At 39.7% G+C, this 22,074-nt stretch overlaps 1 protein-coding gene across 1 annotated transcript in view; it reads right to left on the bottom strand.

Annotated features, from left to right (window-relative positions):
* LOC111872031 (zinc finger protein 423) overlaps positions 1-22,074 on the bottom strand; it is a 610,024-nt gene that overhangs the window by 408,987 nt on the left and 178,963 nt on the right. The window contains exon 5 of the mRNA XM_033754486.1: positions 7,057-7,182. Coding sequence (XP_033610377.1) covers positions 7,057-7,182 — 126 coding nt within the window. The remainder of the gene's footprint in view (positions 1-7,056; positions 7,183-22,074) is intronic.

Raw genomic sequence — 22,074 nt, 5'->3', positions numbered from 1 at the left:
AGTAAGGAATGGAGCGAGTCTTAAATAGTCACTGTTCGCGACACATTATAACTGGTTGTATTTGCAAAGAAGGAGACAATAAATCAAATCATCCAATCCAGACCCCGTTACTATTCGTCACGGAACCTCGGACACGTGACAATACATTAGATATGAGTCGAAACTCTTTAGTGATCCCTTATTCATGAGTTTTACTTGAATTGCAATATGTTCCATTCTAAATATGCGTGAATCACATTTCCCATTCTTGTAAGAACCTCTAAACTTCACTCATTCGTCTAAATAATTAAATTATAAGTTTTTAAAATTTTTAAAATTAAAGCAAAATTCAAAACAAAACACTATAAACATAACTGACGAATATTTTGGCACTCTGTATTTTGGTAAAGCATTAAAACCACGCTCAATATTCGCCCCTCTTGTAAAAGAAGAAAAGGGGTGAAGAGCAGCGATGGGTTCGAGGAAAAGCAGCAAGGAATCTGCCTCAGGCGAATTGTTCGTTATTACTGAAAACACAAGTGACAGAGAGAGTCGCGTTTATGTGACGTCATTCTGACACTCCTGCTGGAGGTATTACAGAGAGATAATTCAATCCGCTACGCATTGTCCCATTGTTACATATCGAACACCAACAGAGCTGATAACTTCGGAAAGCGATGCAATTGCTTCCCGAGTACTGAGGGCAGAATATGGAGTTAATACGCTTTTTATGACCTCTTTATTGTGTAACAGACACTTTATGGATTTTTTTAGCTTTCGTTCCTTACCAATATTGTGGAGTAGTGATTATCACTGTGTTTCATGTTCGAGAGACTCTGGGTTAGGGTCATGGTCCAGAAGTCGGCTTATCCAAACTGAGACTAGACAATTTTGCAACTTGCAGACGCATAGCTGCACTCCTTACGAAAACCCTTCCACTGTTGCAGGATTTAGGACTAAACGTTTGTTAATGGCTTCTTCTTAAAAGTTATAAACATTCTCAGAGGCAACATGTTGCAGTATCTTGTCATTTTGCATTAGATACCTTTAAACTACCAGCGAGTTATGAGAGATTATAAAACGCAAACAAAGAGCACAACAATACGAGACTTCCTATTGTTGCCAAGGAGCACAAAGTTTCGTTGCTAGGCGAAATAAAAACAATACAAGATAAAAGGACTCATAACAATACAAGGAAAATGAAATAGAACAAAAGCAGCAGTTCTGTAGTTGTTGAGACTACTCCATGCTTTTTCTTCTTATTATTATTATTCTTCCCGTCTCTCATTTCCACAAGAGACAGTTTCTTTGTCTTTCAAAATGTTACAACCCGTTGTAACACAGTATATTATCGTATAGTGTAAACCGCTTGGCTTCATTTCGCTTTGCGGCTGCTTGAGGGAGGGAGGGTGGTGCGACGTTCACTTCTTAAGAAACTGTATCTGCGTGCACATTAAGATTCCGGCGCGTAAGTACACATAACGCATTCAGTATCTGTAAGGCACCGTCGTATTTCTTTTGAAGGAAACATCTGTTCCTTTCTGTCACAATTAAATACGCAGAATTTGAATCTAATTAACTCATACTTAACGCTGCAAATTTCTACTTTGAATCAAAGATTAAGGATATGTTATCTACTTTTAAAAGTATCATTTTTATGCGTGCTACGGCATCGAATAGATATTAGACAATGGACAATCGTGAATAAGTCGGAAGATTTTTTAAAATACTATCCTGATATAATAACACATAATTTTTTAAAAGACTAAAAGCATTTAGGATTTGACCGAATGGCGATCGAGTGGATGGCACAACTGCTTCGTAATCGAGAGATTACAGGTTCAAATCTCTGCCCGAAGACCCAGTATCTTGAAAGGTTTTTCGCGGTTTCTATCAATCGTCATGACCATGATTTAGTCTTTTCTAAGGACCTGTTCCGGCTTCAAGGTGTAAAATTACAAATTTTAAACTAAAAACTGTTCTCTACATTTTTGCATGGGCGTCTTTGGTTTTTTCAGCCTCTGGGTTTGTAGTCTGGGCGTAACTGAGGAAATCTATTGTGGTCAATTCTTCCTAGATTTTATGGCCACTTTATTTGATAATCATCAGTTACTAAATTTATACCACCGATTTGTAGTTCCTCTCTTACCTCTTCACTGCGTCTGTGATCAATCAATCGGTATCATGACAGGCGCAGTTCCGCAGCTTCCAAACTACCCTTCTGTTGTACTGTAAGCGTCCATAACTCAGTTCAACAGAGAAGACTTAGTATTGCCATAATCTTATAGAATGTTAGTATCACCTTCCTAACTATAGCAGCTAAGGTCCTAATAATTGTACCACATATTTTCTAACATCTTCGTACTTTATGTTTAAGAATGGTAGGAAATATTTCATGAAGTAGGCCGACTATGCATATGTCTAGGAAGGAAAGGAGATAGTTTCAGAGATTGAAATGAGCACCTAGTGCTATAGGAGTGGCCGGTAAGACCTCGATGGTAGAATCGTAGTTTCGAACCCTTATCGATGTATGGGTGAAACTATGTCATGTTTTGCAATATCACATTAACAAAAGAAAATGTAGTGATGTTAACGTGCAAAAGAAAAAGGTAAAGATATCCCTGTCACAGGCTCTGGCGGCACATAGGATTGTGAGAAGTCGAGGCTCCCACATTTTCTAGACAGTCGGTTCACAGATGGCGGTGAGGTTGTCAGGCTCACCCGCCGGCCGTCCTTTAACCTCAGAAAAATTCCTGGCACTCATTTCTGTCAAAAGCTGAGTCGACCCAAGGACCATAGTGCGGCTAAAGTATTAGGTCAACTGAAGAAATCCAATGACCTCATCGGGAATCGAACCCACGTCCATCCGGCTTCTAGCACAGTGTCTCAACCAACTACGCTATTGCGTTTTACTAAATTTATGTTTGTATGTTGACAAACTACGATACAATTTCAATTAATTGAAAACACACAATTCCAGTTTATTTATTTACTTGTTTATTCAATTTCCCAAACCAATAAAAATGGTATCGGGAAGCTTGGTTTATCTCAAATGCCTGTACGTTTTAAGCTGGAGGTATTCGGTTCTAACTCCTTTTCTTCGGCCAGTTATCGCGGTTGATATTCTTCGTGGTTCTCCTGCGTCATTCCAAACTAATGTGGGGGCACTGTCAAAGAAACGAAGTGCGATCTGTTCTTCCAAATCCTTTCCAGTTCATATTTCATAATCGCTATCACATATATTCCAGGCTCAGTAAGGTCTCCATTTTACGGCACGTCTTTACATAAGCTGAGAATCATGATAAGTCATAACTTAGTTTTAGGGTAGTTGCTTCGAAAACTGACGATTAACATTCGATGCCGGGCAAAGAGTTTTGATTCCTCACTTCACTGCCATTCTAGAGGACCCTGACGGCCGACCCACTGTCCTAAAAACAAATAATTAAGAATATTTTTCTAGCAGTTATGACGGCCGGAGCTACATGCTAAATGCTAACCTATTAAAATCTAAAAGTTTGTGATGATGATGATGATGATGATGATGATGATACATTGGTAGAAATATTATGTTTTTGGACATTATCCATCGTCTTGTCGCCATCTAAAAACCGTCATGTTTATTTGTCAAAGCACAACGTTTCGAAGACTGGATTCTGTCTCCGCCTTCAGGTAAAACCTACTCAGTTTGGCTCAATAGATAGAGCTAGTAGTAGTAGTAGAATGCACTCAGCCTATCTCGTACTCCTCTTGTAATTGTCTGTGTGGTGGCCTATTCAAGACAGTACACAGAACTCATGGCAGACAGCGGACACACATGAATATCATACGAGTATTTAGTGAAATCTGAGCGGCCTCCGTAGTCTAGAGGTAACGTGCCCACNTCAGCCTATCTCGTACTCCTCTTGTAATTGTCTGTGTGGTGGCCTATTCAGGACAGTACACAGAACTCATGGCAGACAGCGGACACACATGAATATCATACGAGTATTTAGTGAAATTTGGGCAAGGTATTATTTTTATTGAACGATTTTCGAGGGACGTATATAGCTAAGATTTCTTATAACTTGTATNTATCATAGATGGAAGCAAAATAGATCAAACTGGTCGCGGTGCATGGGGAAACCCACCCTCTCTAAATAACTAACTAACTAACTAATTAGTGAAATCGGGGCAAGGTATTATTTTTATTGAACGATTTTCGAGGGACGTATTGTTATATAGCTAAGATTTCTTATAACTTGTACATGTCTATCTTGTATAGTCAACGAAGTGATATTTTATTTTTTGCCCTGCTAAGAAACAGACGTACTCAAATACGAGACACGAAAACTTAGCAGGAGAACAGCGTAGGCGTGTACATTATGCTGCATGAAATGGAATAATAAGGTGAAGCCATTGGAGAGAAATGAATAGCAATAGGAATATACGACACCTTTGTTAAGTAACCCGTCTCCCCGTAGGGATGTACATTCCACGCATTTTACAAAGTGTCGGGTTACTGCGCTTCAGCTCCTGACTAGCTTAGAAACGAAACGGTTCTCCGAGCCGAAGAGACGGACAGCTAAACCACTATGTAAAAGGTAAAAAAAGGTAAATTTTTTCCCTGAGCTTAACTAATTAAGGGCTACGCCATGAAGGAGTATGGGGGAGTGGATGTATAGATCCGCATTTTCCTGACCTTAGAACTAGTTGGAGGTGAGTGGTCACCTTCACGCCCCAGCCGCTTTACTCTCGGGGAAAGAGCACACAGTACCATTGAAAAAGAGGTTGGGTGGACCCCAGAGCCTGTCTGGACGAGATCGAGAAGTGAAAATTCTATACCCTACCGGGACTCGAACTGCGACCCCTCGGTCGTCCAGCTCGTAGCCTGTAGCTATACTGACTGCGCTATCCCGGCTCGCTAAACCACTATGTTCCATTTTTTAAAGTAATTTTTCTTACTCTAAGCAAATTATTCAATAGCGAAAAATGTTTTTAGGGGAAAATGAAACAACTCCATTACTCAATCCATAGTTTAATGTACTGGTGTAGTTAGTTTGAAGTATTATATGTAATGGGAAGTTTACCAGAATAAGCAAGTATTCCTATCTCATTGCTAGCTTTCACCAACATGAACATTTAACCACATAAATCAGACAATAATTGCAAGCAAAGTAGAAATTAGACGAAGGCTATTGGGAAAGTAAAGTCCGTTTATTGTAGACAACTTCGTAAAAGAGGGGGAGAGTTCGGGCATACCAGGGAGCACCACATGACTTCCTGCCTTCCAAATCATCACAGAACTGGTCACCTAGTGTTTGTTCTTGTCTGTCTCTACAGAATAAGTTATGATGTGTCCTGCAATTGCTAATCCCACCAGATGCGAAATTCGCGCTATTATCCGCTTTCTTCATGCTAAAATCATCCACGCGGCGGAAATCCATCGTGAATTATGCGCGGCGATTTATGGCCAAAATGTAATGAATGAAGGAACTGAAAGACAATGGTGTGCAATATTCAAAATAGCGAAAGATGTTCATGATAAAGAGCGAAGTGGGCGGCCGACCATCTTTTTCAAAGTGAAAGACGGGCCTTCACAATTTCAGAACACTCGAGTGAATTTCCACAAATTTCGCTCGATGTTCTCTGCGAGATTATCACAGTTAGGCTAGGTTATCAGAAGTCCTGCGCAAGATGGGATCTGAAAAATATCATGGAACCCCCAAAAGGCAGAAAAAAAAAACTCAGCTTTGAATTTTTAGAACGATGCCACTAAGACGGCTATCAATTCCTCAGTCATATCGTACGAGCCACAGGTGACGAAAACTGGGTTTCATTTGTGAATGCTGATACCAAAGAGCAGTCTAATCAGTGGATGCACGCACATTCACCAAACAGGCGGAACATTTTCAACAAACGTTGTCTGCCAGAAAACTGATATCAACTGCTTTCTGGGACAAAAAAGGGTTGTTCATGGTGGAATTCATGCAACAAATGAACACAATAATCTACTGCGAAACACTAAAAGAACTGGTTTGGGTCATTCAGAACAAAAGGTGTGGAATGGTGACATCCGGTGTAGTTTTCCTCCACGACAAGGCGCGTCCGCATACAGCTGCTTGCTCTCGAGCATTGCTGATCATTTCAACTGGGACTTATTTGACCACCCTCCTTACAACCCTGATCTTGCTCCAAGCGCTATCACCTGTTTACCTATCTGAAGAACTGGTTGGGATCACAGCGCTTCAGCCGTAATGAGGAACTGGGGTGCCAAAGCGTGGCCTAGCTCATAGGCGGCAGACTTCTTTGACACAGGTATACAAAACCTCATTCCCCGATATGATAAGTGCCTCAATTTCTGCGATGACTACGCTGAGAAGTAGCTTCAATATATATGTATTTTTGGATATAATAATTTGTTTTCTCTCGTTGCTTGTTTTGGTAACAACTCACCCGGGTTATTTTCGTAACTGCCCTCGTATTTCAGCAACTCGTGGTGAAATGGGCTCTTGTCTATACACCACCTCTCACATAAAAACGAATTCCAGTGCTCAATTTGTAAGGACGTGACATAAGAGAAAACGACAGAGGATAAAGAAGAAATATAACCTAGAAATTTCAAGTATCGTTTGTCACTTAACCTGAAATACGTATCAGCAAAATATGTTCGAAGCGTAGCAGAAATTAGTAGCCTGATGCACAAGCTGAGACGAAAACTGGCAGATATCGCACAGAGAGGCTACCGGAGAAATTCAGAAAGTTAATAAATCTGATAATCTGTTCGGCCGATTAAGATATTTTCTGCAAGATTGTAGATCGAAGCACAGGAAGAAAGATAAGAGTACATGGCGTCACCATTAGGAATCTTTCAAGTATAAGGAATAACTAAGATGTCTAACTCTGTACTTATCTAAGTAGAAATGTTAATGTGGGTCTGAAACTGTCATGCATATTTTATGCTAGTTTCATGTGCAACATAATAAGAGTATCATGAACCCAACATTGTCACAAAGCTTTATAGAATCGTGAAACAGCAGATATTAATCTTATAAGGTCTACGTTTAATGAGACTTGAAATTTTCCTTAGTGATTTCGTACCTGGGAAGTTATGACGATCCATTAATGCCAACTGGAGACCTTCCAGAGTGACATCATAGCGGGGCGTCGCCCCCGACTGCTGTCCAGGATCCGACGCGGAGGAAGGCGTCTTTTCATTCTCCTCACCTGTCAGATTAAAGTAGAATCATATACAAAAACAGCATTACGTGACCATAATCCTGTAGAAACGTTCAACATAATACACGAATTTTTCTGAAGTTGCTAGGTGAAGCCTGAAAAACACAGGCAATAACATGAGTTCCAGGGCCTCCAAAATACTTGCGAAATAACATATCTTACTGCTGTCTATCGTCAAATGAAACTTAGAAAAACTCGTCCTTAATATCAAGAGCACAGAAGTAGAAGTAGTGACCTGCGGTAAGGTATTATCAGGTAAAATCTCACAGTAAAACAAATATGCAATTTTAATGCACAAAAACATGCTTTAAATTGCACCTGTATTTATGATCAACGTCCGTAAATTCGTCATTTTCAATGATAAACTCTTTATAGTGGGGTACGCGGTAGCGTAGTTGTTTGAGGTACTATGCTACAAGCTGGGAGGTCGCGGGATCGAATCCAGATGAAGGGGATTTTTCCAATTTACCTATTCCTTCCAGTCGCAATATGGGCCTGGGGTCGACTCAACCTCTAACAGAAATGAGTGCCAGGAATATTCTTGGGGGTAAAGGGAGGCCGGCAAGTAAGGCTGACAAACTTGCCGCCATCTATGAGCCGATTGTCTAGAAAATGTGGGAACCTCAACATTTCCCAACCTTATGGGCCCCCAAGGCCTGTTACGGGGATACCTTTACTTTATTTACTTTATTTTACTAAACTCTTTATAGGTTAACCTTATTTAATGTAAATCAGCTTGCACACATATATTGTCGTCTTACATTCTACTCAACACCTCACCTTCGTAAAAGCTGCATATCTTCCAAAGATCTGTTACCAAACAATATTTTAATGCCTTATACGAGCATTAAAAGTTTCTAGCATAGCTTCCACTTCAGACTTATGCATGGGCAAAATGTTAGTACAAATTCTGGTCAAAAAAAACTTCAATGGTAAAACTTTCTTGCCAAGTTTCACGAAAACTCGTCAGCTGACTTAAAAGGTACCATGAAACATACACGCATACAAGTGGATATGATACTTAAATTTATTTCTTCTTACAGAATGAATAAATTATGCTGAAAATACAAAATTAAACGGACTCAAACCGAGAAGTTTAGTCCCAAAAAGAATCTGAATGAGAAGGTGCCATGTGTCCTTATTGACATGATCGGCCCTTTCATATCTTTTTAAGTTCCGCCAGACATTCTTCAGAGAAATATGTCCAACTAGCCTCGCACTGCTCAAACAACAAGTCTATCTGATGTATCAGTCATAAACATCTTTCCCACCCACAAGCTTCGTAACAGAAGTAGGTGCGTAAATCTAAAGAGACAACAAGTATTAACAATACTTCTACATTTATGAGATACGTTTGACGCTCAAGGCAGCCAGTCAGCTACAGACAGAAGAAGAGAGACATCTATCGCTGCAGTAGCATGAATGGCGGAAACCAAACACGTCGCTCCGCGGACCAAAGACAGATGACCACAACAGTTGGCATGCGGACGACTGCTGTTTCGCTCGACACCGGTTATTAATATTAACGCCTCTTTAGAACAGCGGGCAACTTAACAATAAATCATATCTTTACTCAAAGAGGCAGGCAGGCTTGATGCCTCTCCTTCCACGCTTACTAGTTTCGGACCTTGAATTAAGATGTCATGACTCCCCTGGGCACATTTTAATCAAAGAAGTATACAGTCGCATATTTAGCATCCTTAAGACAAGATACAGAAACAGAATACAACGTATGAGAAGTTGGTGCAACAGTATTTATTAATATAATTTCTCGCATGTAATATTTAGGAAAATCCCCCTTGATTTATTATATTCGCATAATTTTTACATGTAATTTTATTAAATCTGGCTAAAGGACATGCAAAGTATATATCTAAGGCTTTATATTCATTGGAAAACCTGAAAATGTGTATGGGAATTTCTGCATGAAAATGATCATGGTGAGATTTCTAAAGCCTGTAATGAATGTTCAACTTCTGAGACTAAATTTGTTCCGTCTCTTATTTGTACTCCTACTGGAGTTCAAGAACCGAAATATGAGGAATGCCGTTGGTAAATAGGATAGCCTATTCCACAATTGTAGGGCAAAGGAAAAAGACGAGGATCCTTTAAAGAACTAGGTGGTTCAAATATGACCGGGACTGATTTTTTTGTAAACAAGCCACACTGCGCAGCAGCTGTGCGACCTTGAGAGAGTGAAGCCACAACCTCCACCCTTCCTCCTGTTAGGGTTAGAACCTGTTTGGTCCTGTCTGGAAGTTGCTAGAGTGATAAGTGAACAGAAGGTACCGCGGAGCGTGGAACAACGCATTGTGATCGGCAAGAATGATGATATCCATACTGAAGTAATAAACGAGATAAGTGAGATCCACAACTCCGCATGAAAACGTTATGTACTGAATATGCTTCAGGTCTATCACAAGTGTTTCGCACTTGCCTTGCAGTAGTAAAGGATCAGTCCTTCTTTACTAAAATAGCTTCCTCGAAATGTAGTTGTACTTGAAGCAAAAAAGCTTAGGCCTATCTGAAGCAAGAGTATGGTGCCCATGCTGAATTGTGCATTGTACAAACAAAAACAAAACAAATTCCGTGGTTTTAGTCCGCAAGCGAACTACACCGACCGAGCGACCGCCGCTTGTCAGCCAAGTTAGTACCAAATTTAGGGGATAGATGGTGACGTGTGGTCAGCGCAACGAATCCCACGGCCGTCCATTTCGGTTTTCTAGACCGGAACCGCTATTTCCTTCAAATAGCTCCTCAGTTAGGCTCAAGAGGCTGAGTGAACCCCGTTCCAGACCCACTACTTCTCAGAAAATGTGGTAGCCCCGGGAATCGAACCCGGACCTCTGGATCTGTAGCCAGAAACTCTGAACACTAGACCACAGAGGCAGTCATTTTGCATTTTATCATTTCTAAAAAAATAAAATAATAGAAATCCAACGGAATGCCTTTGGAAGCTTGTAGGATTGGATCTTTAAACAAGGATTAAACTGTACACTCCAATGTAATACACAGATTAGGCTCTATTCCAGACACTTCCTTTTTTTTTTTTGCGTACCCCACTGACCTTGCTGTTTACTTATCACACATACCAACCCACTGTTGCAGTATCATTGACATCACACAATGCAGATTTGCAACGGTTTTTTTCTTTCCATATTTCGTTAAATGTTCACCTACAAATAAAAACATCTTAACGAAATCTAACATTTATGACATACAACTTCTCCGTTTTGTGAAATGAGGTGTTTGTGAGGGGGACGGGAATATAATTTGCGATTGCTTCGTACACTTTGTGCAAGAAATGCATAATGAAACAATCTAAAGACAGAGACGGTAAAGAATGTAAATCTCCCGACATACAATAAATGACAGGAAAGAACAGGTGGTGACATTCATTAGAGCTAAAAAGGTAAAACCTTTACCAATAATCCACTTCCAGAAGGTTCATGCCACGGAAATTGTGACTCCATTGTTGAGGCCCGTTTAATGACCAGATAAGTAAGGATGGTTCAGTTGTCGTTGCTCACGTCGAGAATAATAGAACTAGAATTGGAACTCCTTATCTCTCTCACCAGGTGTGTGGAATTACACGACAGAATGTCTGAGTCAGGCAAGGCAACAAATCATTTGTGAAGTAAAGAACTCTAAGTACAAATCTGTTTCATGTGACTCTATATAAAACGTGGCATGAACGTCATAGACTCTTGGACGCTTATGTAGAGAATAACATAAGCAAACGTCAGTTCGTTTAAGAGATTTGGTTTCAGAGAGAGAAAAATGTGAAGTGGGATTAAATTGACGCCGGTTGAGAACAATCCAATGATAATAACCTAGGCCGACCTGGTTTACCTTAGACTTGCATGCAGAGTTTTTCTTTATAAGATTATTTACGGTTTATGTTAATTATTAAGGCGTACTTCAAACTCATAACATAAAATTTTGGTTTGGCTTGGAGTGACCGACAGAGACAGTACGCGGAAGATGGGCATAAGCCTGTAGCTTACGAGTGTAAAATATCGAACTAATATAATAAGAATCGAATTGGACAAATTTCACAAGTATCTAAGAATTAAAAACCGACTGCAAATATTTGTATTCAACAGGTATTTTCAATTTTATATTTCCTCTGTCCATATAACGTTAAGAAGGATTCGACTTAATCCATAATTCTCTTCGCATTTTATACATTTTTGTTTGCAAAAAAACTGAACTTAACTGATTTGTGTATATCACCTGAGGATGACAGATTGCGACCGAAACATGCAAAGTATAATTAGAAAAAAACATGATTTTTTAACGTTAAGTCTGCGCTGCGATTAATCTCACGCATTATACGAGTATACATGAATTCTAGCCGGTAGATGGGGTGCTCATATCAACCTTTCTCTTACAGCCTTCAGGCGAAAGAAGCCATCGAAAATTCCTTGCTATACTCAATTTGCAATTCATAATCATCTTTCTTCCTCATTCAATTTTTCAGTTGATTCCGCCTTGTGATGTTGCTGTCAGACATGAGTATGATATTGTGACAGTATAAAATTGCGGTATTTTGTCAAATTTTTTTAAATAAAAGTATAGAATTGTATTTTACAACTTCCCAGCTGTGTTTTCGAAAGAACATACCTTTGATACCGGCCAAGGTCATAGAGCTATTTCGCTTGCTGGCAAAGAAAGTAAACCAAATATTATGTACCTCTTTGGAGCACGCGGTAGCGCAGTTGTTGAGGCACTATGCTAGAAGCCGGAAGGTCGTGGGGTCGATTCCCGATGAGATCACTGTATTTTTAAATGGGAAACCAGCGACTAACCGCTTGAGCTATGGCGCGGCCTTCGTGAGATGATACACGACTTAACATTCCATTGTGTAGACGCTGTAGAAGAGCATAATATACATACTACAAGCTCTGTAGCTCGTAGACAAACATTCCTCAATAGTTCCTCTCATATTTTACACGTCCGAAGATTCCCAAACAAGACTATCCTTTTCGTTTCACCGACAAGGGAATTACAGCGTCATTGTTTCAAGAAATGTAAGGGAACGGGTACTAATTCATTGTGATAGAGAATGATAAAATTTGAAATGGTTGACGTAATCGCAATGTTGTATCTCTCTCTGTCTCCCTAGAGTGGCGAGAATACAAAGAGTCAAACAAGAAGTAAAGAAAACAAGAAAAGAAATAATTTGGTGAGTTGCAGGGAGACGAACAGGTAACAATAGAATCCATCATTCTACTCAGAAGTTAAAGCCTTATATAGCAACTATTGAGATGAAATCCTTGATAGCCGTTAAGCCAACGGCGGGTAACCTTCCTTCTTACGATAAGAGAAGAAAGATAAGTCTATACTAAGTATCAAGACAACATTGAATCATATACTGAACTTGTCGAATCTTCTATCTCCTATCAGAAATGTCTTGTCATACATTTAAAACAATATTGTACTTCCTAAAATAGGCAGCTGGGATAGCACAGTGGGTATAGCGACTGGATACGGGCTGGATGACCGAGGGGTCGGAGGTCGAGTCCTGGTAGGTTCAAGAATTTTCTCTTCTCCATGTCTTCCAGGTCGGCTCTGCCTCCTACCCAGCCTCCTATCCAATGGCAACCGGTGGCTCTATCTCCGGGGATAAAGCGGTCGGAGCGTGAAACTGACCACTCATCACCAACTTGTGCCAAGAAAAAGAAAACGTGGATCTATACATCCACTCACACATACGTCTTCATGGCGTTGTACTTAATTAGTTAAGCACAGGAACAACTTTACTTCATAAAATACAAACAGAACTAATGTGTAGATTCTTAAAGATTCTAATGATGGTGGATGTACAAAAACCCAGTAATTCTGTGAATAATAATTTGTGTTCAGATGGACTTGCCAAAGAACGAAAATGAAGTAGAGGGAGTTATACATATCTTTCAGTCACAGAATTTACTGCTGTTACAGATTTCTGGGCTCTTTTTTTCCGAATCACTTAAAAAGAAAGCCGCTGTGAGGTATATCAATGAAATAGACTTTGTTTTCATTAATCTTCAATGAGATATTTTCTCACTTGATGATTTTCTAAAGCTTGCACAGCAAGTCGCTGAAGTTTCGTGATGCGGTGCAGCAAGGGAACAGCTTCCGTCTCAAGGTATCTTCAGGGTCTAAACCCTCGGAAATCAGGTTTCCTTTCCCTTGACGGAAATTCATTTTGACAGGGTGGTTACCCCACTCTGCCTAAAGAGACTTAATCCCTAGGGAGAGGGTGAGCTACTCCTGACTTATGGCGGCGGAGAATTAATCTTCCCTAAACTTTAAATCTTGCAGGGTCATTCTTGCGCTAAAATCATTATGCCAAGTCGCTTACCCGTTCATGGGAAAATGGCATTAAATGGTTTTACTGTACATATATTTCCCTCAAAATCATTTTTATACTTGACAGACATGTACAGGCAGTGAAAGTACAGTAAGTCCTCTTAATTTTAGTTACATTTATCTATTTATATAAAGCACACTTACAGTGACCTATATATTTCTCATTTTTAAAGCACTAATTCAGAATTCTTCTAGGGGAACTGCAGAAAATAAGAGAAACTTCAGCCAGAACAGCCTGCCCCAGGCCTTGAATCAAACCACTGCACTCTCAAATACGAAATAGGAGAGCTAACTATTCGACGGAGACAGACACATGTAATGTCATCTGAAGAAGGAAATATAAATATTAACGAAACAACAAAGGTTTCAAGGTTTTATAATTTCAGTTAACGTTATAAATAGTGTATAATTTGTCAGAATGCATTTCATTTTGTTAAGTAACTATGCCTGTTATACACAGCCTTGTTTTCGTGCCTGTTTTCTGCCTCATATCTGCCCATTTCTTTATTATTTGACATATTACGGAGTAGGACACAGACCTATTCCGGTTTCAAACATGTATCTTGATGAAAGGTCAGATGTTTGGCTTACTTCTTGATGGGTGTCTATGAAATAAAAATATACACATTCTGAAACTATTTGGTGGCATGAGGGCAAGCTATATAGTACATTATACCTGTACACACAGATGATTGCATACGTATGACGTATAGATGAAGTCAGCTCTGTAACATGCATCTTCGTAACTATTTACTCTTTCGCGTGACTCCTTCCACAGCTCCTAGTAACTAATCTGCTCCTTATTTCTATAATTATAACTTTCATATTTCTCTTGTTTCTTCCTATTTTAAATTTGTTTTCTATCTAAAATGTAGCTCCCATATGGACGCTTCCAATCCGGAAGGTCCATAGATCGAATCCATTATGTACTTAATCCTACCATGCGAATTCTGGGACAGAACGCTACAACAGGCCACCATCCCTTTCCATTATACCCTTCATTCGTCCCACTCTACCGGCGTTATTAGAAACTATAGCTTATATACCCAACTGTTGATGAGACCCTGTTAAATAACATGCCTGACTTATTTATCTGTTTAGTTATTTATTTATGAACTAACTACTTATGCTCTATCTAGCGACGGTGTCTGGAGCTTAAACAGCAGCGCCGACTGGCGGCATGAACTTGAAGGAAGTAGTCGTGACAAGCCATATCTGATTATTCCCGCATTTGTCTTAAGAACAAATCGGTCCACATTACCTTCACAACAAGACGAATAGTATGCCCACAGGTATCGATAAACAACATTCCCATACCAGTTAAAAACGAAGTGAAATATCTAGGTCTACACTTAGACCAGAAATTGACATGGCGTAAGCATATAAAAACCAAACGACAGCAGATAAACCTAAAACTAAAGGAAATGTCTTGGCTCCTGGAACAAAAATCTAAACTATCCATGAACAATAAACTACTCCTATACAACTGCATCATCAAACCAATATGGACCTACGGGATCCAACTGTGGGGTTGTGCTAAACCGTCACATACAAAAATCATACAGAGAATACAGTCAAAAATCCTACGAGCAGTCGCAGATGCACCCTGGTATGTGTCCAACCTATCTCTTCACAACGACCTCCAAAATCCTTTCGTCAGTGATGAGATTCGCAGACTGTCGAGACTATACAGCGCACGGCTAGATGGACATAGCAACAAACTCATAGCGGCCCTGAATACTCCGCCAAAGGTGCCAAGGAGACTAAAACGGCAGTGGCCTACTGACCTCCACGAAACCGCTGAAGACACGGCAAACAATATCAACCATCTACAGGACTGATAGGGGATTCATCAGAGGATGAATGCCCCACTCATGACACTCACCCACAGATTTACTCAATGCTCCACAAATAAGAGAGCAGATTGTAAATACACAGTTAATTAAAAAAAAATTGTCTTAAGGAACTGAGGAAAATCACGAAAAACCTCAGATAGGATAGCCCATATCCTTACCGAGATTCAAAAACTCACACTTCCCGAAAATAACTTAGAAACGTTACGGCTCAAATCAAACCGCTCAGTACGTCATAAAATCTAGATGATCCATAAATTATAACAGCTTTCGCCAGGTTCTCTTTCAATCAAATTCTTTTTTTATTTTTCTGAAACGTTTCTTTGTCTATGTATAGTGCACTGTGTAACACTGTTCATCAGTTCTTGCTGATGTTTTTCTTATTTGTAGTCATCCGCCTACCTCTGCAACACGCCGTGCTTCTTCCTTTCCTCAAGTCTGTCCTGACGTGACTCACGTCAATGAACTATGATACAGGGCACTTGGTAGCCTGCGGGAATATAATTAATTAAGCGTCTTTACTTCATCACTCCACAATCCTTGACCCAAAGCGACTGCTTCAGTTCCCTCAAAACTGAATTTGGTACACCTGAGCCTGACCGATACACAGCCTGACACAGGAAGGGTAAACGGCACCATTTATCTACCTATCGGGAGGAAGACTGTGAACACATAAGAGTCACTGACTCAAGTTGTGACGCCGTCCATGGCTAGACCTCCCGTCGCTCCAGCAGTTTGCTCCACGTCTCGCCGGGCGGTCCCATTTTCCCTCTCATTCAATCCCAGACTGACTTGCGTTGGGCGATCAGGAACAGAGGACAGCGGTTTCGTGCCAGCTGAAAACTATTTGTTGAGTATGACCAAGAACTCTCTTCTAATGTTCAGAAACACATTTCAGCACTTGTAAATTACGTTTTTTAGGGGTATCACGTCAATTCTGATTCAGCCTACACGCCTTGTACAGTAGTTCGGGCCAGTGCAACTCGAAAATGTTACCTGTATTGCTATCCTTCATTCACAGAGATTCTTGTATGTACAAAATGCTATGCTTACACACTAATGTCTCATGAAGTAATTAAAAATTATTTAATTCTTTCGATCTGTCACTAAGTAGTGTTTATTTTATTGTATGTAATTGCAGCTTGTTTAACGATACGGTTAGCAACTCAGACTACATAGCATTGAATGATCGCATGATTAGCTAATTGGAAAGCATGTAGAAGACAGCGATAGTGTTCAATTTAAGACAATATCCAGATGTTTGCATGTTTACTTCGATGAGGCGAGGAAAATCATGGAAAATCTCAGGATATTCGGTGTCATTGCAAATATTTGAACCCGAAAGCGCTGTCACTTCAGCCAACTCGCCCAGAAAGTTGCACGCCACAGGAGGTTATATTACTGATGGTTTCAGAAGAGAAAGTAATGGAAGACATGCAAGGACACTGTCATCCTCCATTCTCTGCTATGAACAGTCCAGCCTCTTTCCACATTCTTTCCACACTAGTTCAGTCAAATGTTAGTCACAAATTCTTGGACGATCTCTATCTGAAACTTCCTCCAACTGCTTATTATATATCAGTAACGAGCCAAAGCAAGACGTGTTAAACTCAAAGAAATACATAAATAAGTCTGCGCGGATGATCACGGTCGAAGATGCTCATCATGTGATAAAAGGAGTAAGACACAATAAACGAGCTCTCTTAAGGTACGGAAATTTTGGAACATTCTATACCACAGAGAGTAGCTGAACGATATGAAACTCCCTATTTCGATACTTTCTAATTCAGCAACAACATAAGAATGACGGATGTTCAAACTTCTGAGGTGGAAGCAACACTAACGCCCTTAGTAATTTGTATACGTTTTAAGCATTCAGTTTAAAATGGCGTGTTTACAGAAATGTGTAACACGAACTTGGCAACCACATAAAATATTTTACTACGCTGGTAATAAATAATTTAATTTGATATATATTTTCCAGTGACACATTACAGACACATACATTATTTTTTCAGGCCCCTAAAGAGTACCATGACAACTGTTTGCTCCTTCTTCCCATATTTTAGGATCCAATGAGATGCGCGTATGGTTACGAATTTAAAAAGTGGAATATTGATGAGCAACTGGTCGTGAATAATTTCAGATATTCGGAAGAGTTTCGGACTTCAAGTCTGTGGATCCGACGTGGCATCGTGCAACTTTCAACGCTGGGGATAAAACCTCGGTTTATCAGTTTCAGGGCGGTTACTGTAGCGGTATTTCACGCACCCAGTATAGCAGATTAACAAACAAAAGATTATAAGGTGGCCAATAAAGGAACTGCCAGCGTTACTTCCCTATAAGATTACATCAACTGCTCATGCTGACCAGCAAAACGGCACCAGTTTTTCCTCAAAGGATTCGTGATAGAATCTCCAGCCGGTAGTTCCCCAATTCCCACGCCACAGGTGCCGCTTTACCCTCACATCAATAGAAAAATTGATTGTTGTTTCTCGTAGTTTCTTGGGGCGGGGTGAGACTGAGTCCACTTGGTAATTCGACCACTAATTGGCCTACTGTACAGCCACGGATGATAATGATAATGAATGTGGAGCATTCGATGATAATTGGCAGGGGAAACCGAAGTACTTGGAAGAAACCTGCCCCAATGTCACTCTGCCCACGACAAATCCCACTTGACCAGACCCGGGATCGAACCCGGGCCGGCGCGGTGGGAAGCCAGTGACTAAACTCTTGAGCTGTGGCGTGGCCCTAAGCCGGCGACTAACCGTCTGAGTTGTGGCACGGCCAAACCGATAGTAGGTGACGAAGAACAATTATTTCGCACATAACATTCTCAGCTGGGTGAAAATATCAGAGCATATAGTGCGTTACTGTAAAAGCAACTTGGATTTGAAGCAAATCTGTTGGTTTGAAATCTCGAAAGTTCCCCACAGCAATGGAATTCTGGAGAATTCGTTACAGGAAATTAAACTGAAATATAATTCAATCCATTATTTCTTATAAATCTGTTGTTGAGGGCAATCGATTCTTTTGATTGTGGACAAATTCCAACATGTTACACCCTTTTTGTTTCTCTTGTATCCGTATCACAGTCACTATAAAATAAAATCGCCTTCCCTGTCTCATTCATCATTCAAAGGATTATTTATGAATCGGTGCAGTTAAGCAACTTAAACAAGAACCCAACTGTTCTCTTGTTTCATCGATAATCAGATATAGGCCTACTTGTTTAGACTTTTTCTATGTAATGTTATATATTAACCCAGCAGAGCAGGAACTTAGAAAAAATAAATGTAAGAGATCTTCTAAAATTCAATAAAAATAAAGACTGAATTATTGTAAATTGTAATTATTATTGCAAGTTCTGCTTATACTCATACAAGAGCTATAATTAATAAAGAAGTATAAAATGTACATATGGTGCAACAGTTCTAGAACGTTTCCTCTCTTGTTCCCTCTAGATATCTGGCTTAAGACACAATAAGGCTTAAAAATCATTTTTGCTTTATTATCTCGAAAACCGCAAGATTTGCACGGAAAAGGTATTTGTACTAAAATATGTGTTTGATAAAAACCTTTTTCGTTCCGATCAATATCCATCATTCGACAGTATAAATAATCGCATTTAGGTTTTCATACACTGTCAATTACTCTCGACCAATTCTAACGTAAACTGGAACATGTCAACAAAATTTTGTAAATCTTCTAATGTAAAATTTAATTCAATACCGTTCGGTAGCTTTTGAGTTGCTGCTTCTGGACAGATAGATCGGTAAACAGAGACGGCGATGCTAAGAGGTGCAGTGTTTTAAATATTTCGTCGAGAACGCGTCAAAAGTAGTAAGTTTGTTTTATTTAAAAATAACAATAATATTTTCAAGTTCTACTCAGTCCAAAAATATTGTTCTTAAAATTTAAAATATCCTGGTATGTAAAGTGTTTAAAATATGAAAATAAATTAAATTTATAAACGTATAGGTAAAATCCTTCCAATGAACAATTCAAATTCCTTATTTATATTCAGTCACGAATGGGGGAGAAGAGGAATGCATGTAGGATATTGGTGGGAAATCCAGAAGGAAGGAGACCACTTGGAAGACCAAGGCATAGGTGGGCGGACAATAATAAAATAGATCTTAGAGAAATAGGATCGGATGGTATGGACTGGATCGATCTGGCTCAGGATAGGGACCGGTGGAGGGCTCTTGTGAACACGGTAATGAACCTTCGGGTTCCATAAAATGCTGGGAAATTCTTGAGTAGCTGCACAACTGGCGGCTTCTCAAGAAGAGCTCAGCTCCGAGATGAAAGGGTATTTATACTCAGTGACATATTTCAGCTACACTAAACTGTTGAAAGTGGGTCTCAAGAGTAGCCTTGCTCTAAAGTGAGACAAAACGATTTCAGTATCAAGAAGCGACACGTCAAGATAGCAACAGAACCTTTTCGTAACGAACGTTAAGCCTACACGGCTCCGTTTAGGTTCCCTAAGAAACTGCGTGAGCGGTTCAAAGCCGCGAAGTTCTACATCAGTTCTACACTAAATTGCATTATGCGAAAATGTTACACTGCATGTTAACTACATCACCCTTAACTGTTACAGACCGTGACAGAACTTTTGTAAAAGAAATGTTGTTCGCCTTCATAATACCGATTTTCGCTTCACAAGTTCTGCATTTCCTTCTTCGTATTCAGAAATCATAACTGTGGTTGCATAACGTAGCAAATTCATTCCGCAGCCACAACTTTCTGAAGCCTAAGTTGGAGAAAATGGCGCGCATCAATTAAGGTACACCCAGAGCACGTGGCGGTGTAAAGTCACTACTCCTCATTTCTAGCAACTTCTGACTGTGAATCAGGATATTTCGTGTCACAACAAACTCTAATATTCTCCAAACATAAAGGGAAAACATAGAAACTTTCTGTGTTTTTGTAGTCGTTACATTAATATTATTTACTGAAAAGATATCCAGAAGAAGTGACAGGAGGTTGGAGAAAACTGCATAATGAGGAGCTTCATAACTTGTACTATTCTCCCGGTATAAGTAGAATGATCAAGTCATGGAGGATGAGGTTGGCAGGGCATGTAGCACGAATGCGGGAGAAGAGGAATGCATATAGGATATTGGTGGGAAAGCCCGAAGGAAGGAGACCACTGAAAAGACCAAGGAGTAGGTGGGTTGACAATAATAAAATGGATCTCAGAGAGATAGGATGGGATGGTATGTACTGGATTGATCTGGCTGACGATAGGGATCAGTGGAAGGCTTTTGTGAACATGGTAAGGAACCTTCGGGATGAATAAAGTTCTGGGAAATTCTTGAGTAGCTGCAGAATTGGCGGCTCCTCAAGAAGGGTTCAGCTCTAAGAGTAAGTAAAAAGATATCCAAAGTGTGTTACGTATATTTTTCGAAAATGTAAGTTGGCGATATAAATAAATTAGCAATATCCCAATGAATAAATGTACGAAGAGTGGGACGTATTCAGACGAATTCTTTTTTCCCAGTGCCAGATTTTATTCCCTTAAAATGATTCAAGTTTGAACTGTTTCCTTATCAAACCATCATCACTCTACCAGTAATACTAATATTCTCTTGTTATGAATTTATGAAGCACACATGGCCGAAATGAAGACCAATATAAGTAAAACAATTCTTTTACTATAAATATGTTGCACATTTACGTGTCTTGTTAAGAGTTAAAAGGAGACATAACAATAGCTTTACTCAGTCTACTATAGCAACTAGAGAGCGCCATCATCAGATATGACGTAGACCGTTACGCCACTCTCGTAATATTACTAGACTCCATTTCCAACACTGTGACATTCGTACGCGTGTCGGAAATTCAGAAACACCTCCGCAGGACTTTTCTTCCGCAAGGTTGCCTACATAGATTACGACGTAGGGAATTTATTGATAAATTATGAGACTCTGAGACACTTGATTAGTTTCGCAATGCCGAAGAAAGTAATTCCCAGGCATCTGTTTGTTTTCCAAAAAAATTTTTCTACTAACAGAACATATAAATACAGGCGTACTCATAGAGGAAGTGAGAATTCGGGCGGAATTCCCAAGTAGCAGTGGAGGCAATTAGAAGCTACAAATACGAGCTTATTAAAAGTAATTAATTATAATAGCATCACAAAGGAAAGGGTATTACATTTTACTGCTATTCGAAGAATTAAGTTTTAAGTAGCACAAATTATTCACAACCGACTATAACTTCCTTCCAAAATTCGGTTTTCATTTAAAACACAGAATTAGCATGTGCGTAGGCTTTCATACAACGTGCTGCACCGTGCTGCCCACCTTTCGCCAAGGGTCCATATGTTAATATGTTTTAACTAGGACAATGAGTACCGAAAGCAATCACTTTTTGGGACCAGGGATACAAACGAAGAGCGAGAATAAACAGAAGCCATACATTTGAAGCAATGTACAGCCAACACTATGGCGAGGAATCCTACTTGAAAAGATGTTAGTTCCTAAATTGGTCAAAAAATTTTCCGTCTTTAGAGAACCCGACGGTTTATCGCCACCTACTTAACAGTCCGCCAGTGGATGAAATTAGACGAGTCCAACACGAAACCTCACACTCTACTTCTGCTATGATCCATTTTAATACTACTCCCATCTATGCCAAAGTTTCCAAAATGTTGTCT

Source organism: Cryptotermes secundus, unplaced genomic scaffold (genome assembly GCF_002891405.2).
Source record: "Cryptotermes secundus unplaced genomic scaffold, Csec_1.0 scaffold87, whole genome shotgun sequence".
Taxonomy (NCBI): Eukaryota; Metazoa; Arthropoda; class Insecta; order Blattodea; family Kalotermitidae; genus Cryptotermes; species Cryptotermes secundus.
The sequence above is the reverse complement of the archived record's forward strand: the minus strand, read 5'-3'. Positions and strand labels throughout refer to the sequence as shown.